Consider the following 19216-nt stretch of genomic DNA (forward strand, 5'->3'; position numbering starts at 1 on the left):
ATATCATGTTGCTGCTGATCTGTTTCATGTTGCTGCTGATCTGTTTCAATGTTGATGTGTTCATGCGTGCACATCTGCTCACAGACTCATGTTCATGTTTGTGCTGATGTTCAATGTTTTATGTTATGAGTGCTTAGTGTATATTTAGTTGATGTTTTTCTTAGTTCATATCTTAGATGTTATTACTGTTTTTCTTATACATTTTATTGTTGGATGTAACTGGGACCCCGTGTACATAATTTCGCTCCACCACATGTACCACATGAGGTGCGAATGACAATAAAGAAACTCTGACTCTGACTCTGACTAGATGCAGCACTGCTCCACACAGAGGCTGTGGTCTCTCGGTGTCTGTGGTTGCGTCAGGAAGGGCATCCGGTGTAAAAATAACTGCCAAGTCTTCGTGCGACTTAGTTCACTGTGGCGACCCCTGAAGAAGGAGCAGTCGAAAATAAATAAATAAATTGAAAACATAATTCCATCTGAACTCTTTCTGTTTCAGGGATGCTGTTTTAAACTCCCGATGGCTTCAGAAAAATCAGAAACGGCCTCCTCCATCCTGGAGCTCATCTGCATGAAGCCAGGAGCGTGGGAGTCTGGTCCCAGTCAGCATCTCGTCACCCTGTCTGTCACATGCGTGTCTTAGGTAAGTGTAGGTGGTGTCCTCTGTTGTTCTGAGTGTGGAGAGTAGGGATGAATTGCTCTAATTAGTAACAAATATGAACTGAAGCACCCCCTAAAGCAATGGATCAGCACTACACAACAAGACTGTCAAACTCCGTCACACTGAGGGCTCCTCTCAGTTCATGTTTATAGAAGAAAGATTTAAACTGAACTTGGGTTTTAGATGTGATCTGTCAAAATCATCTTCTTCTTCTTCTTTCAGCTTTTTCCTCTTCAGGTTTCTCCACAGCAAGTCAACCTCCTCTGTCTCACTCTGTCCTTTGCGTCCTCTGTCCTCACTCCAACTACCTCCATGTCTTCTCTAACTGCATCCATAGATCTCCTCTTTGTCTTTTTCCTGCAGCTGCATTTCTAACATCCTTCTACCAATATACCCACTGTCCCTCCTCTGGACATGTCCAAACCATTGTCCCTCCTCTGGACATGTCCAAACCATCTCAGTGTGTCCTCTCTAACTTTACCTCCCAGTTGTTCAACCTGTGCTGTACCTCTGATGATCTCATTCCTGATCTTCTCCATCCTCGTCTCTCCTAAGGAGAACCTCAACATCTTCATTTCTGCCACTTCCAGTTCTGTCTCCTGTCAAAATATTTTTACAGAAACAACAAACGTCTTTTCAGGAATATGTAAAATTTAGAACAATAAACAAATAAAACAGCAATGTTGTCCATATATGTGTTTTGGTCTCTATTTTTACTCACTTTTTCCTTTTCGGGTCACGGGGGTCACTGTTGTCCACGTCCAGCAGTCACTGTCTGAGAGGCGGGGGACATCCTGGACAAGTAGCAAGTACTGAAAACAGTTTCAGCGTCTCAGCGCCACCAGCTGGTGAGAGGTGGTGACGTCAATTTGAACCCCGCCCACTGGAACCAGTACTGAAAGCATAATGGAAACACAACCTGTACCGTACCGAGTAGAGCCGTGCTGTACTGGTACTACAGGTACTAATGGAAAAGGGCTATGTGTGTCCCTGTGATGGACTGGAGACCTGTCCAGGGTGTCCCCCACCTCTCACACGGTGATGGCTGGATATGAGCACCAGTGACCCCCGCAACCCGAAAATGAAGAAGCGGGTAAAGATGATGGATGGATTTCCTAGTTTATTTATCTTTTTACAACAATCTGACAAATTATATAAAAAAAAATAACTAAACAAAAAATGTAAACACATCTACGAACATTTGACTTTTCATTAGAAAATAAAGTCTGCAGTTAAGCTGACTCTGTTGCTCTCGTCAGATCGTTCTGAGCTGCAGGTTCACCAGCAACACTTGAAGTTCTTTGTTGCTCTTTCCACATCACCAGAATTTACAGAACAATCCCAACACCATTGCCCCACCTTTAAAGATGGCTAATGTCCTTGATAAGTCTGCACTGTCTTTTTTTTGTTAAACAAAATCCAAACCAAATGAGCTGTGTTGCTGTTGCTCAAAGGCACATACAGTATCACGATGATTCTCGTCAGTAAAAGTGTGATTAAATACAAGAATCTCATTGTTCTCTAAACTGAGATGAAATTCTGAGGCGTCTAAATGGTTACAGAAGCTCAACAAGTTTAAAAAGTCCAGTTATTATGTAAGGAGATCAGCAACACGTGATAATGACCCTGCTACGCTCTTCACAACCGGGTGTCCAATCCTGCTCGTCGAGGGCCTCTGTGCTGCAGGTTTTAGATGTTTCTCTGCTCTAGCACGCCTGATTTGGATGAATGGGTGATTAACAGGCTTCTGCAGAACTCGAGAAGGTAATTTGATCACTGAATCAGGTGTTCGAGCAGGGAAACGACTGAAACATGCAGGATAGCAGCCCTTGAGGACCAGGACTGGACGCCGTTGTTTCAGAACTTGGCTGTTTCCCATGCTCCACCAGGACCTGAATATGCTGATGATAAAACAACACGACCTCACTACAGAAATTTTGCGCATGCTCTAAACCAGGGGTGCCCAATACGTCGATCGCGATCTACCAGTCGATCACAAAGGTGTTATTGGTAGATTGCATGGCATAAAATAAATAAAAATAGACGTCAGCCTATCACCCATCCTCGCTATGAACTTTGTTACTTGATTGACATACAGGGCAGCCAGTCACAGCCCTCACTCTCTCAAAGCAGGTCTCGGAGTGGAGACTTTCAGAGAAAATATTTATATTTATCGCCCCAATAAAATTCTCCATGTGAGAAGTCACACATGCGCACTCCAGGCGGCTGCAGTCAAAAGTTTTCCTGCACTAACAACAGTTATAATAAATGTCAGAGAGCAGAGTGTGTTTGTGCTACTCACCCTTTTTCAGCATCTAGGAGCAAAACTAATAAAATCCAGTTACAAAGAGACGTTGGTGTGTTCACCAGTTTGGATGTAACTGTGATCCTGCAGACGCTGCACGCACGATGAATGCAGCTGAGTTGGCTTCAGCGTTGCCAGATAAATTTAAAGCATCTTATTGACCCCCTCCTTTTCTGTGCACATTTTAAACAAACCCAGCACACACCTCATCTTAGAATATCTTTACTCAGCACATATGACAGTTTAGGTCATAATACTATCATTTTAAAGCGATAGTACTATAGTTCATAATTTCTTATCTGGCAACCTGACTGATAAGGAAACTACAGTGTTTTTCATGTAAACCCGCTCTTGTTTTGGTTATTACCCCAATAAACATTGGAAACACACTGTTTCCAGAGGTTGTTATTGTGTAAACGGGGCCTTACAGTAGGTAGATCACTTTGACTTACATTTTTAAAGTAGCTTGCATGATGAAAAAGTGTGGGCACCCCTGATCTAAACCTTCATGATGTGGAGGCGATTGTGTTCTTAGTGTGGCCCTGAAGACCTCATCGTGACCCTGCAAAGTCCGTCCACATTCTGGCACATTTTATTACCTCGTAGCTGAGTCATCATCCAGTGTGAAGCAGGCCTAACTGGACTTGGACTACAGAGAGCATCTTTAATGAAAACAGAAAAAAAGCAAGGTAGCACATGCTAGCATGTAGGCTGTTTATTCCAGAAGTTCAAATCAGTGTAGAGTGGTTGAAATATATTATATGGAAAAGGTTTATGTTGGATTTGTTGCTGAATGTTGTTCTAAAACCTGCATTCACTATTCTGTACTGATCGTGTCTTTCCAGGTGTGTAAGCTTCCCATGCCATAGGCATAGGTAATGTACCCCAATACCATCAGAGAGATAGGCTTTTGAACCGTGCACTAATTACAAGATGAACTGTCCTTCTTCTTCCTAGTACAGATTATATATGTCCATGGTTTAAAGAAAATCCAATTTAGATTTTATCAATAAAACTTTTTTTTTTTTGCCTCGGTCCATTTTAAATGAGTTTATCTAAAACAGGATTGTGGTGTTTCTGGATGGTGTTCACATACGGCTTCTTCTTGGCATGACAGAGTTTTAACCATGATCTGTGTATGGTATATTGAATGGTGTTTACAGACAATGATCTGTGCAAGTGTTCCTGGGCCCCTGCAGTGACGTTCACAACAGAATCAGACCTGTTTTTAATACAGTGGCCCCTAATGGCCCTAAGATCCTGAGCATCCAATATAGACATACCAACATGTCTGTGTTAAATACTAAGTGACAAAAATGAGCAAGTGTATTCAATACTTGTCTCTTAGCAGTCAGGCCACACTGCTGGCAGTAAACTGGTGTCATGTGCTCGGCTCAATTGGAAATGTATGATTCTTGTCTTTGTTTGGGGAGAGGAGGCAGGATTAAGGAGAAAATGAGGGAAAAAATGTTACCGTTTCTGTTCCTGAAGGATTAAGGACGAAAATGCTCCTTGTATGTAGCTAATCTAAGCTCTGAAACCTTTGACCTCCTGAAACATATTCTTCCTCAGTCTTCGCCCCAAACTGTAGAGTAGATCTGCTTGTCTCTGTTCCCAAATCTTCCTTCAATCCTGGCTTTGCTGTATGTTGTTTTAGTTAAGTCCATAATATTGAATGTTCATTCACTGTGTGTTTGTAGCTTTTTGGTGGCTAAAGTCTTCATATCTTTGTCTAGATCCAGAGTGTGGGCAACATGCCTTGGGGCCACAGGAAAGCACGGATGCTCTGCATAGTGATGATGCTGAACTTTATTTGTCTTTTCATGGGCCTGTTGTGGAAATTTGGGAACAACAGTCAGAAGAAGATTCGAATCCCATCCCAGAGGTTTTGGCACCAAAAGATTCTAAGTAAATCCTTCTGGAACAAGGAGCAGGAGTGCCTGGACATGATTCACAACCCAGTTTTCAGCTCCCTTTTCTCCAGCGACTCCCTCTTCACACTACCGGATTGGCTGAACAACACTGGACCTCTTGACCCCTGTGAACCAGATTACAGAGTCCAAACACAAATCTTGGACTATAACACCCTGCCGCAGCGGTTTCAAGACTTTCTCCTACATATGCGCTGCAGGTCATACCCTATGCTGATCAATCAGCCCCACAAATGTGATGTACCCCCCTTTCTACTGCTGGTGGTCAAGTCGCTGACCCCGCATTTTGACCGCCGGCAGGCCATTCGTGAAACATGGGGCCGAGCAGGCCTCCTGTCCAATCGAACAGTGGTGACCGTGTTCCTGCTCGGCAGCACTTCGTCAGTAGATAGTTTCCCAGATCTGCAGGAGTTGCTGGACCACGAAGCGAAGCTTCACAAAGACTTACTACAGTGGGACTACAGGGACACTTTCTTTAACCTCACCCTCAAAGAGGTCCTTTTTCTGCAATGGTTCAACAAACACTGTCCTCGAGCTCAGTATGTTCTAAAGGGGGATGATGACGTCTTTGTCAACACATTACGAATTATCGACTTATTGAAAGGTTTGTCTGAGGCTGAGGCTAAAGACCTGTTTATAGGTGATGTTATAAGTAATGCAGGTCCACACAGAGATCAAAAACTGAAGTATTTTATCCCTGAGAGTGTGTTTGAGGGTCAGTACCCACCCTATGCCGGTGGTGGGGGATATCTGTTGTCTGGGGAGTTAGCATTGCGTCTTTACAACATTTCCCAGCAGGTAGTCTTGTATCCCATTGATGATGTCTACACAGGGATGTGCCTGATGAAGCTCGGCCTGGTTCCTGAGAGGCACGTTGACTTCAGAACCTTTGACATTGAGGAGAAGCACAGGAACAACCCCTGTATCCACCGAAGCTTGATGCTGGTTCACAGCCGAACGCCGCAGGAGATGCTAAAGATCTGGCCGTGGATTGTCCACCCTGAGCTGGACTGCCAGTGAACTGCTTCAGTTTGTTTGTGCAGGTGAATCAGCCGTTGATGTTGTGAAACATTTAAATCAGAGTTGTATCACCTTTTTTTTAGCATTTTAAATTAATCAAAAATTATTTATCGTTTTAAATATGAGTGCACTTTGGTTAATAAATTCAAGCTGTGTCTGCTGAAAGTTGTTTGGTTTTTATATACTGTATTTAAATTATTTTTAAAGTACACAGTGTAACTCAAACAGCTTTCAGTTTGCTAAAAAAGCAGAACAAGCAAGGGTAAATATGATATTAGCCTTCAACCATTTGGAAAATCCTTTTTTCCCCCTCAACAAAATAAAAATATAGAAAAGACTCATTTGTTTATTTGTGCATGTTCATGTGGACTGAATAAACTAATAAATGATGGTTTTATGGAATAAAATTTGGCTAAGTTTGTATTGTCTACAGGCAGCACGGTGGCGCAACTGCTAGAGCTGCTGCCTCTCAGAGAGCAGGTCCCTGGTTCAAATCCCGGTTCGGGGGCCTTTCTGGGTGGAGTTTGCATGTTCTCTCCGTGCATGCGTGGGTTTTCTCCGGGTACTCCGGTTTCCTCCCACAGACCAAAAACATGCATGTTAGGCTGATTGGTAACTCTAAATTGTACCTAGGTGTGAATGAGAGAGTGAATGTTTGTTTGTCTCGTTTGTCTCTATGTGTCCCTGTGATGGACTTGCGACCCATCCAGGGTGTCCCCCGCCCCTCGCACAGTGATTGCTGGACATGGGCACCAGCGACCCCCGTGACCCAAAATGGAAGAAGCGGGTAAAAGATAATGGATGGATGGATGAATTGTCTACCTCAGCGCTTTATATGAGGAGACTCGAGATCAAAACCACATTCTAGAATACTTTAACGTGTGTCAAAGAACAGAAGTCTTCAAAGGTGGGGATTGGGTAAAAATGATAAAACGGTTGAGCTGAAGGCTTCAGTTTAAGTGGACCACTGGTGTTTTTTTGTTTTTCCCCTCCCTGGCTCTTGATCAAGGTGGTTGCTTCTGTCTTTCCTCCCCCGTTTTTCCTTCCTCCTGCTCTGCTCTCTGTGTGTCTGAAGCAGCTGGTTCACATCTCCCGAACGTAAATTAAGAAGATTATGGATCTGGTTTCCTGGGCGTTCAACTCTATTGATACGATTTTTTCAACGAAACGACAAGGTCCTGGAGAAACTGCGTGTCCAGCTGAGACTCACGCTGTGGGGTACGTCATGGACCCGTGGGGAGTGTGGCAGATGATGTGCCTCTCAGTCCTGTCTCAGGAGGATGCTGAAGACGTTTACATATTTGGATTTATGATAGCAGGGACTCTGCTTTTTGGCATCGGCGGGACTCTGTTTTATCGACTATTGAAAAAGACATCGGCAGCAGTTTCGGCCATGGCAAAGCTTCCGAGTCGGTGTGAAGGTTTGGTTCACGGTGTAGGAACTCTAAATCAACTGGTTTATGAGCTAAACCATAAGGTGGAGATGATTTATGAGAATCGCAGGCCACCTGTGGCTTCTGGGACTCGTCAGCGTGGTGGTTCGACTTTGAGGGAGACTCATAACATGGATCAGTGGAATGGATTCCCACAATTAGGCCATTTTGGAACCAGAACGTCCAGATGCACTCAAGGCTGAAGAACAACAACAATCAAAGCTGATCTGAATCTGACTCCCAACGGCCTCGGAATGGGACAACTATCAAATTTCTCCTGGGTCATGGGTAACTAAGGACAAAAGCTTCATCTATCCCCCCCGAGAACTTTCTGTGCAGGCTTATCAGAACTGCTGGCTGGAACAACATCTTCAGAAACTGTGGCTGAGCTGAAAAACGCTCATGGACAAATCTCAACACCTTCACGTCAAATGCAAATGTGATCATGTTTTAATTGAGCTGCTGGTAGAGTTTTTTTGATGTCTCAAATCGTGTCCTGATAGACAAGATGTGAAAGATCTTTTTTTGTAAAACCACTATCTGCCCTCATGTTTCTCCCCATTTTCCTGTCTAAGATTATTATCTGATAAAGGACAAGAGAGGCCGCGCTTACAGCAGCAGCTTCGTGCACTCACTCCATCTTCCTGACGACTGCATGTACATGTTCTCGTTGTATCTCGGTGCAATGATAATAAAGCTTATTCTGATTTTAGACTATCTGTGAAGGTTGAAGATCTTGTGAAACAACAGTAGATAAGAAAAACACGAACGCTAAATTGAAATATGCAAAATGGAAAGCAGTCACCAAAGAAACCATTTTGGAGGTGTCTGTGTTGGACCCAAAAATTTGGTTTTAAACTGGTTACGAACAAATTCTGGACAAAATCTTAAACTCAAAGTGGAGTGAAATAAGCTGTAAATTTCTGACCTTCCTTTTATTTTACAGAAAAAGTAATATAAAATATCACCAGCTGAACTCAATAAACATTTTATGTTCTGCTTCTAAAGTCCAACCCCCTGGATAAACCTGAACCAGCCTTGATGTCGGCGTGTTTGCTAAAGTTTTTCTGTTAGCCGGCTAACAGCAGTGTGTGTTATTTTGTATTGAAAGTTGTATTTAAGATTTAACCTACTTTTCATTTGAAGCACACATAAATTAATATTCATCTGATAATGCTGATTCTATAAAAAATATATATATATCATGTATTTGTGTCTTAGAGAGTGCTGTGGATTCTGTCATAGTTAAAACCACAGTGGGGGTTATTATTTACTGAACAGGACACAAATATTCATTTGAAAATCATGTTTCTCTTCCATCAAAGTTAAGTCACGTCATCTGGACGGTTTCATTTTGTTGAAACGTTTTCATCTTTCATCCAGAAGACTTCATCAGTCCTAGGGGCCATAAATAGCAGTCATGGCCAAAGTCCTGATTCATGCTCAATAATCCAGGTAGAAAAATCCAACAAAGTGAAGTCGGGTCCTCTGGACAGTTACTGTTTCATCTTTCGTTCAAGAAATACAACAAATATTTTGAAACATATTTTGAACCACTTTGGCCATAACTGCCTCAAACGAGTCGGCGGAGGAGAGGTCGGACTCCAGAAACCATCTGAGCACCATCAAACTGGCTGACCCACTATGTGAAGGTGCTGTTTATAAGACTGAGTTTGTTGTGGCTCCTCGGACTGATGAGGATAAAAGACGAAACATTTCAACACAAAGAAACCCTCCAGATAACCTGATGAACTCGGCTGGATTTTTCTACCAGGGTTATTGAGCAGGAATCAGGACATGTTTATCTTGATTTAATGAAATAAAATTGGACCCAGTGTGTGTGACAAAATACAAAGTGGGTGAAAAAGAAACTGCGACATGACGGTAATGTCAGTGTGACAATATTTCACAAAACTGTTTCCATTTTTCTACCCTTGGGGTGAAAAATGAGAGTAAATGAAGTAAAGACCGTTCTTGGGTTAGGAAATGGAGGCAAACGTTAAACAAGTAGGTATGTCACCGCCATCTGCTGGTACACACATGAACATGAAGTCTGTAAAGGAAACAATCAGCTCCTTGATGAAGTTCACCTGGTTAGACGGTGAAGGAAGTGAGGAGTTTAGCAGGTTAACTGAAGCTCAGAGGTTTACCTTGGTGTTGTTATTTCCCCCATAACTCTATTTAAAATAAGTTTGGTAGACAAAATGACTCAAATGTTCTTCCTAAACTTTACCAGCAGGCTGCTTGTATTTTTATTGACGTTTGGAAAACTCATTAACGTTAAGGTAGGATACCATTACCAACCATTACCTCTAAAACAATACTTTTTTTGTGTTTAAAATCCAAGTTATTACATTTTTGTTTATGATTTTTGCAGGGGAACACGGAGGGAGTCACCAGGCCTCCAGGTGAGACCGGTTTTCACTTGATGTTAGGGCTGCAGTTTGAAAATGAACTAAATTCTTCAGCATTGTGGAATGGAAACGTAGTGGGAGAAGTGGGTTTAATCCAGATAATGTTGGCTAATTGCTCTTTTCTTGGCTAAAAACTTGTTGGAAAAGAGAAAATTCCAACACGCATGTCATTATCTACGTTATAAAGTCATAAAAATTATAGTTGATTTATATTTATTTAAACATGCTGTGAAAAAAAACTGCTCGGTTTTATTTTTAAGTGCTAAGTTTCCTTACGACAGTCCATTTAGAGTTTTATTTCAGTCAACTATCAAATTACCAAAACTTTAAATATTCTTTTAATATGCAACAATTTTCAGTCGGGTCATCTGGACAGTTTCTTTTTGACCTGACTGAAAATTGTTGGATTGTATACCTGGATTATTGAGTATGGACTTTTCTGTTTTTGATTAATTTAATAGTTTTTCCTCAATGACTTATTTCTAATGATCTGTTGAAGACTATCTTGTCCAAACCTCCGTCTGTTTTGTGAGGCGTTAAATACTAGAACATGTTGCCCACATTAAAAAGAGAGCGTGTGGTTTTTATCCAGTCGTGAATAAACATCTGGGTGGCTCCGGAGATTGGAAAAGTTAATTAGAAGTTTAGATTAAACTGAGCCCAAACAGTTGTTTTAATCGTGTCCGAGTCGTGTTGGTGACCCGTCCGTCTCTCCTCAGATGGACAGAAGGGGGACGGCAGTGCTTTCTTTGCCCTGCGGAGTTGCCACCAGTTGCTGCACAGTGACAGCAGTGAGTTCTTCTCCCCTGATTACTTGTGCTCCAACCCTCCTCTGTGGTGCAACTGGACCATCCAGGTGGATCCCGGGAAGAGGATCCATCTCCGTCTGGAGGACTTGACCCCCGATGAGACCTGCCAGCTCAAACAGGACCAGATCCATGTAGACGAGCCTGCTGGCCACTCGGGGAGTCACAAAGTGCTGCAGAAGTGTTGGCAGGAAGCAAAGTTCACATCGTCCTCCAACACACTGTATGTAGTGCTCCTGATTGGTGGTTGGCCCAGTCCTCCCTACAGGGGCTTCTACGGACGATACCAGGCATTTGGACCGCCGGTGGTTTACCATCCCCAGAAAGACTCCACAGGAAAAAGAAAGGGGACTGAGCCGTCTGCTGGACTCTCGGACCTCAATGAATTTGAATCAGTTACAAACGAGGATCAAACAGAATTGGCGAACTCTGATATGGCTTACGATTACTATAATCAGCATTTAACTATGACTGCCAGGCTGCCCTGGGTGTCCAGTGGTGCAGACAGAGGGACAGAGGGGGGTAAGGTAAGAGATAACTCCACCGCTTGTCATGTGAAGCTGTTTTTGTGCATGAGGTGACTACAGGTACTTTGCTGCTCTTTCTCCTGAGGGAGTTCAGTTAATTTAAAGTTAATCTTCTGTCTTTAGGCAGCTGAGAACCCACATCCACCCTCGGGGAACAACAGCCATGTCTACCAGTATGCGGCTGCACCCACTGTGCCAACCCCCACCCAAAAGACCTTGCGATCAGGAAGAGGTGTCGCCTACAGCCATTCAAGTCAGGCTGACTCGGCTGCTCTTTCCGAGTCCTCGCAGCAGCACCATGTCGGTGATGGGTTCAAACACAACAAAACCGCCAAAACACAGGAAGCTGCTAACGCTGAAGAGAAAAGCAGACCATTTGTGGGGGGTTCAGCAAAAACTGAACGTGAGAACAGACTGGAGGCCGGCCACAGCTCAGACCAGCCACCCCCCTCCTCTGATGGCACAGAACCACGACACACTGACCATCGTCACCCCAACATGGCGGCGCCTCAACCTGACGACAAAGGAAACCGTGAGTACATCTGAGCTAAAAATGTTGCTTTTTTCAGTTTCTCGTTAACTTGAGCCACTTACACAAGCTTGGTTTTTGTCCAATGTGTCTTGATTTAGTCTGAATTTGTAAAAAGGTGATTTTTTTTTTTTTAAGCAAAGCTTTTAAAACGTGAGATGAAGAATTAGAAATGCTGCAAACCTTAGATGTTAAACTAAAACTACAGACACACCCAGGTACACCAATCACCATGAAGAATAAAATAATGACATTTAAATGATCATCAATTGTAAATACAAGTTGTTTTATGAGTTCTGCTGTTTTACTTCAGTGTTGTAGCCCGTTTCATTGAAGCAGTTCTTTATTTTTTTCTAGACCCAAACACGTATTGTCTTTGATTTGTTATGCATATGATGCCATGTATTTAGTGTTAATTTTTATCCTTTCTCTGCCTTTGCACTAGAAAAAAACATTTAAGTGGTCTTTTTGAAAGTAATTGTTTTTAATTTTTTAAATTTGCCTATACTGTGTGGTTGTGCTGTCAGTTTACTACACATCTGCAAATTTGGTAAAGTTGAGTGTATGTGAAATGGGAGGCGGCCAACATTTGGTAGGTATATTTGCTGCGAGTATAAAAACACTCATTTTGGTACTAATGGATTAAGTGTGTAAAGGATTATTTAAGCCTCAAAATATAAATTTGATGGTAGAAATGCATCTACAAGGAAATCACAACTGAGTCCTCTTGGATCACATCTCCACTATGCCGTCTACGACTTTCACAATTAACACTGTTGCTGGATTTTATCATGGAAATTTTGAAACACCTTCAGTGTCAAAGTATGATGGTGCTACGCTCTTGTTACTTGACAAAGATTAAAATTGTTCCAGGTCTGCATCAGTAATCCGCTAGAAGATGATGGTGCACAAAAATAGTGCTTCTGCCACGCTTGCACTAAATTCTTTCAATGATCTCGTCATGATCACAGTTGCAGCCCAGATGTGAGGCTGATACAGTCTTTAAGTTCTTGTAAACCCTAACTCTCCATGACTCACCACAACTGTGTTTTATCTGAAAACTTTGCCAAAACTCTGCAAAGATCATCGATGTTCTGGTTGTTCAACATAAGATGGGGGCGATTCAAGGATTCTTATCTTTTGGGGTGCTTAGCCTCCAGTATGGCTCTTGGGTTGAACAATGCACCTCTTGTGTGGTTTTTTGAGAAGTGCAAAAGCTTACAGCACCTGGTATTCCCGGACGGTCTCTCATCCAAGTACTAAGCAGGCCCGACCCTACCTAGCTTCTTAAATCAGACGAGATCGGGTGTGTTCAGGGTGGTATGGTCGTAAAAGAGGAGTTCAGTCACATATTAGACTTTTAAAAGATCATTGCAAATAGACTCGACTTAAGCAACCAGTTATGGACAAATATGTTAATAACTGGTTGAACAAACCTTTAATTTGACCATTAACCTTTTCTGCTGAATGTTCGTAATGCAAAACTCCTACAATATTGTCGGAGGAAAAGGGGGTTTTGCTCCTGCAGATAAGGGGCGTTTACCTTCAGGAGAAATTGAGGTCACCGATTGGTCAGTTGCTGACAAAACGTACTTGATTGATTGACAGGTGCCGTTGAGGATCAGACTAGTGCAAAATAAATCATAGATTTTACTGGCCTGTTTAAGAGTGTCATCATTTATTCCATATTTATTCCAAATTCATTAAATATTTTGGTGAATCTAAGTTTTTTTGAGAACTGAGTTTCCTTACAAAACCCTGATTTCTTTATTTTTCAGGGGTGCCGAGTTAAAATTTAGAGGTGCTTGAGCACCCCCAAAAAGAGGCTAAAATCATCACTGACATCAGACCTGACAATGACTTGGATGTTGGACCCTTTAACACGGCACAATGTCCTGGTTAAAACTCATTTGCTTTGTTTTGCTCCAGTTTCTTAACAGTGATCATATCAAAGTCTGTCTGGGATTTTGTCTGCCTGAGGGCATTTGTCATGTAGAACAGCTGGGTAGTCAAACTTGACTTTTTGGTTGAAGAGCATTTGCAAGTATGAAGTATGAATGACATTAATTTTTAAGTCTGCTAAGAACCACAGTTGTTTCAAGGAAATGGTTCCATTTGTAGCTGTAGTCAGGGCTTAATTTGTAAACTGATTGATGCTGGAACGCAAATAGTGGGCGGACCGGGTGGGAGGGAGGACGCGCATGCTCACAAGACAAGTTGTCTAATGACAAAATATATTTTGTTAGCAAAGAATAGTCCTAACGTTTATTAAACATCCATCCATTATCTTTTACCCGCTTCTTCCATTTTGAGTCACAGGGGTCGCCGGTGCCCATGTCCAGCAATCACTGTGCGAGGGGCGGGGGACACCCTGGACAACTCGCAAGTCCATCACAGGGACAAACGAGACGAACAACCATTCACTCTCTCTCTCACACCTAGGGACAATTTAGAGTTACCAGTCAGTCTAACATGCATGTTTTTGGTGTGTGGGAGGAAACCGGAGTACCCAGAGAAAACCCACACATGCACGAAGAGAACATTCAAACGCCACCCAGAAAGGCCCCCGGACCGGGATTTGAACCGGCAACCTTCTCGCTGAGAGGCAGCAACTCTACCATTTGTGCCACCGTGCTGCCCTTTAATTAAACATTACTTCTGTATTTACCAAAACAAACAAAAAAAAACCCTCATCAATTGTGCTTTGACAAACATCGATAAAACTAAAGTTTTGTCAACGTGAAAGAGGAAAAGAGGGGCAGGTATCACTCTTGCTTTGAGCTTATACTCTTTGTTGCATGCGTGCTGTGGGTGACAAGCGTCCAGAGCGTCATAAAAACAACAGTGAAGGCGTCTGAGTTTAGTTATCGTCTCAGCAGCAGAGGGGAGCGACACGGTTCAAGCTTGGCTTCCAAAATGACAAGGCAGTCATATTAACAAATAATAATTTTATTATTAGTATTTCTTAGAGTTGCCAGATCCAAGCAAACAGTTTCCAGAACACACCCTGACAAAATGAGAGTTCCCAGATCTTATTCCGGCAGGATCTGGTTCAAATTAAGCCCTGGCTGTAGTTCCCCAAGGAGGGATCTGGGTTCTGAGCTGCCTAAAGATGAAAGTTGGAGTTTCAATTAATTAAACTTTCCTCAGGAAGGAAAAGAGCAGCAAACGGTGAAGAGAGAGCTGAGCTGTAAGGCAAAGCTCTCTGTTTAATGGTCGGTCAACGTTCCTACCCTCACCACATGGTCATGAGCTCTGGTTAGGATGCTCCCTGGGCGCCTCCTGGGGGGAGGTGCTTCAGGCGTGTCAGACTTGGAGGAGACCCAGGACACGCTGGAGAAACTGTCTCTCAGTTGGCCTGGGAACACCTTGGAGTCCTCCCAGAAGAACTGGAAGAGGTGGCTGTGGAAAGAGATGTCTGGACCTCCCTGCTCAAGCTGCTGCCCCAGAGACCTGACTTTGGAACAAGCAGAAGACTGATGGATGATCTCCTGTAGTTGCTATTGTTGCATGTTTTGTGGATTTTTCTGCTCTAAATTGCCTGAACACAAACGGTTGAAATTAAAGATGTCTTCAAAAATGGTCTTTGAATTGGTTTATTTCAATAAACAGACAAGATGTCACACCGTGTCTGCAGGAGAGTGCCCGGAGGAGTCTCGCTGCTGAGATATTTATAAACTTGCAGGGGAGCTAATCGACAACCTCTCGGTTCTGTTGGACCGAGCCAGGCTTGGGATGTGTGGCGCAGCTGTTCCACCGTCTCGGAGCACAGCTGCCTGCACAATCCGTACCAACAGGAACTTGCTTTGACTACAGCTGCAACTGAGATTACAAATTACAGCCTCAATGGAAATTTACAGCTTTACTAGGACGCTCCAAACAATAAGAAGAAATTAAATAATCTATGCATGCAAGGTTCCCATCACACACGAGGCTTACTTTAGCAAACTATTTTTTTTAAAACACTTTTAAAATCTTCTCTCTGTAGATCTAATGAAAACATTTTGGAGGTATATTTAGCTTGTGTGGTCATAAATAATAGGGTTCTCATCTAAATCTGTTGAAATGATTTCTGTTTGAATTTATGATTTTTGTTTGTGTCTCAGTGAACATGAAGAATCGCTCAGAAAATCCACACCTTCCTGGTGGTGAGTATTTGACCAGTAAAAACGACATACATTCTTATTAAGCCGTATCGTTTCTCTGGTTTAAAAAAAAAAAAAAGAGAAAGCATTTGATTTTCTTACAACAAATGAAACATTGCTACCAAAGCTGTGAACAGAAGGTTTGTTTTGTTGGTACTTTGACTACAGTTACAGTGTTTTGGGTCTCTGACAGATCACCTGTTCGAAGTGTCTGTCGAGGTGAATTTCAGTCATGATTTGGATGATTCCTGGGACAACTTGGCTAGGCAGCTGCTGCTGTCAGTAAAAGCTTTGGTACGTTGCCTAATGACCAGAACAAAAGGAATTCATGAAAGAATCATGACAAACAGGATGTCTGTGACATGTCAAGAACTCGACACTTAATTTTTCTGCAGATCACCAAACAGCTGGGCACCCTTCACACACAACTGTCCCTCTCCTCAAAAAGAATAAAAAGGTTTGTTGAAAACATGAACAAAATTATCTAGTTATTTGAATATATACTGTGAGTATATTTTGTAGGTAAAATAAGTGGACATATAATACAGGAAATCAAAAGCCAATGAATGATGGTGGTGGAGAGCAATTTTAGATGCATGAAACTGATGAGTTCAGGTGCTGTGAAGATCTATGTGGGTTTTGTGTGCAGGTTGAATGCTGGAGCACTTTACATCCTCTGGCTGCAGATTGGACAAGGGCCTGGAGGTATGCAGATCCACAGGGCCGTCCACTCAGCCATGCAGGGGCTCCTCGCCACAGGCGTTAACCTCCGAGTCGGTCGCAGGAATGCTGTCATTATGTCTGTGTCCACCGCAGGTACGTCAGGACTACAGTTTAGATCTTAAACACTTTAAAATCTTAAATGTCTGTCAAAATAGTGACTAAAGTTTGCCTGAAATGCTTCAGTTAAAGAAGAAACCAGATGTCACAATGGTGATACTGGTTAATTTGAGCCGGATTCTGCCGGAACAAGTTACGGGAACTCCTCATTTTGATTCGCTGTGTTCCGGCAACTCAAATCTCTGTCCCTAAAAGTCCAAAGTCATCGCACATTTTTATTTTGAATATTTATTAAAAATACAATGAGAAGAGATGTTTCCCTTAGCCCGGCGGACCCAGTCTGTGGAGTGGATGTTCCAGCCGCAGCACACGCAACGCACCAGCTCGCTTACACGCTCCTTTCGAGGAGCAGGAGAGGAGGCTGGAGAAGGCGGCGGGGGGTGTGAGGACGGAGGGACAGATGGTAACAATTATGCTCGGAGGTGCTACATGGAGTCCTCTCCTCCTCCTCCAAATATTGTCCCTACTCAGCGGGGCTGAGCACTGAAAAACACCCCCTCTCCCCTCCTCTGAGCCCCCAAATGGAAATGATCATTTATTCAACAGAATAAATAAATGTCCTGTGGACAGTGCACGTTACGCACAGAAACTTCTCCAGACAGCTCAACACAGCGCGCGCAACCGCTGATGTGTCTGAACTCCTGCTACATTTCAGACATAAAGAATAAAAAAAGCTTACTGTAAAAAACGAATGAATACAAAGAGAGAAATGTTTTATGTTCACATTACGTCGCATTTCAAAACAACACTAATTTGTCAAAACAATAGCAATCAAAATGTCAAAGACAGTCTAATTTACTTCAATAAAATAAATGGATGGATGAATTGATTGTCCTTAGTTGGACAACCGAAAATTGAAGCATTTAGGTGCTTCAAACGAGACTGGAGCAGGAGCAACAAATTCAGCGGAGACGAGTTCAGCTCAGAACTGTGAAGTGGGGAGGAGGGGGGTTTAGGACACCTGACAGAATCGGGGCTGCTCTATTCACACACAACCTGCTGTTCCTCTCCAAAATACTGGTTTTATTAAGTGTTTACAAATGTAGGTAAATGTAGATGTTTGACAACCTGTTAAAATTCACCAAAATGCAGGAAATTGCATCTCTGTTATTCTCTGTTATTCTGTGGGGGCACCCACAGACCGGCGCCCCCCCCCCCCCCCCCCCCCCCCCCCCCCCCACATACACCTGGCCCGCCCGCTGTTCTGCTTCTGGCTTGTCATTACTAAAACTGACGCATCACATAGTTTCAGCAATCTAGAGCAATATTGGCAGGAAGTCGAGGTCAAAAACAGCTCAGCGGTTTGTGTGTGTTACAGATGTGAATGAGTGTGGGACCCAGCTGGTTCTGTGTGACGTTAACGCAGACTGTGTGAACCACTTTGGCACGTACTCCTGCCATTGCAGGCCAGGCTTTCATGACCAGTCCCGGTTGGGATCAGGAGGAACCATCTGCATGAAGACTCAGCCTGCAGGTTCTTCTCTTTGTTGTTAAGCTAACACACACACAGGAGCTGGTAGTTGGTAGCTGACTTGTTGTTTTCCTGCAGGCTGCAGCTCAGGCCTGTCCTCGGAGACCAAAGGCGTCTACGTGCTTTTCTTTCTGCTCAGCTCCCTCATCCTGATGCTGCTGGTGGTGGCAGGCATGCTCTACCACCGCCACCACCGGGGGGCATTTATGGTCCACTGCCACAGCAGCAGCAGCATCTCCCCATCTGACCCGAACAACAACCACCACCTCCATCCTGATGAAAACTACTCCACGCCGACAGACTGCGACCTGCCCCCGCCACCTCCACCACCTGCGAGGGGCACAAAAGAGGCTTGGACCCCGGTGAAGGAGCGCTGCTCCCCCATGGACCTGACACTGCTGCGTTTCAACCCCCTGCTGCCACCAGACAGCTACATAGATCCACAGGACAGTGGAAAGATCTAAACAGTGCGTGTTCTCAATATTCATTCAAGATTTTTTAGTTTTCTTTGTTTGAGTAATATTGTTCAGTGTGTGAATCCTGTTCAAATAAAGTCACAACAAAACAGCAACACATTGTTCTGGATTTACATTTTACTTCTCCACAGAACCTGCACAGATCAGGCTTAAAAGGCCTTGCAGAGCTACATGACAATAATGTAAGAATCTGTGATGTACATGCAAATGTGTGGGACCCATCTGCTTTTGTGTGACATGAACTCTGTGAACCAGAGATCTGTAGTATGTCAGGACAGCTGTTGCTGTTGACACACTACTACCATTTGTTATTTAAAACACGTATGGGCCGCCATTTATGTAGTGAGCTAAGGCGTTAACCTCACTACTAAATTATTCTTAAAGCTAGTTCAAGCACAAAGAATATTAATTGTTTAATTACAACGGATTATTTTCTTTTTCAAGGTAAATTTCTGCCATGTGACGAAGATAACTGTGAGTGGTGGGTTTAATCAGTGACATGAAACGTCATTTTATCTTTGACCCATCAGAATAAATGCGGTCATTTATTTAACAGAATCAAAATTTAACATCAAAACATGTACACATTGATTTGCTGATCTGTTTCTGATTAATAAACTTGGCACGCTTTACTAACAAGACAACAGAACATTAC

The 19216-nt window shown here is 43.0% G+C and overlaps 2 protein-coding genes and 1 pseudogene across 2 annotated transcripts; 2 read left to right on the forward strand and 1 right to left on the reverse strand.

Annotated features, from left to right (window-relative positions):
* Positions 1–522: 522 nt before the first annotated feature.
* On the forward strand, positions 523–6248 carry LOC119423221 (N-acetyllactosaminide beta-1,3-N-acetylglucosaminyltransferase 2). Its single transcript, XM_037690628.1, has 2 exons — positions 523–646; positions 4706–6248. Exon 2 carries the CDS (start codon positions 4724–4726, stop codon positions 5918–5920), a length of 1197 nt encoding a protein of 398 aa, XP_037546556.1. The 5' UTR covers positions 523–646; positions 4706–4723; the 3' UTR covers positions 5921–6248.
* A 3259-nt stretch (positions 6249–9507) lies between these two features.
* zgc:66455 (uncharacterized protein LOC393502 homolog) lies at positions 9508–18549 on the forward strand. Its single transcript, XM_037689914.1, has 7 exons — positions 9508–9638; positions 9731–9761; positions 10487–11100; positions 11224–11636; positions 16424–16590; positions 17933–18088; positions 18164–18549. Exons 1-7 carry the CDS (start codon positions 9558–9560, stop codon positions 18547–18549), a joined length of 1848 nt encoding a protein of 615 aa, XP_037545842.1. The 5' UTR covers positions 9508–9557.
* On the reverse strand, positions 12845–12963 carry LOC119423264 (annotated as a pseudogene).
* Positions 18550–19216: the final 667 nt, after the last annotated feature.

Source organism: Nematolebias whitei, chromosome 16, assembly GCF_014905685.2.
Source record: "Nematolebias whitei isolate Nwh7 chromosome 16, NemWhi1, whole genome shotgun sequence".
Classification (NCBI taxonomy): domain Eukaryota; kingdom Metazoa; phylum Chordata; class Actinopteri; order Cyprinodontiformes; family Rivulidae; genus Nematolebias; species Nematolebias whitei.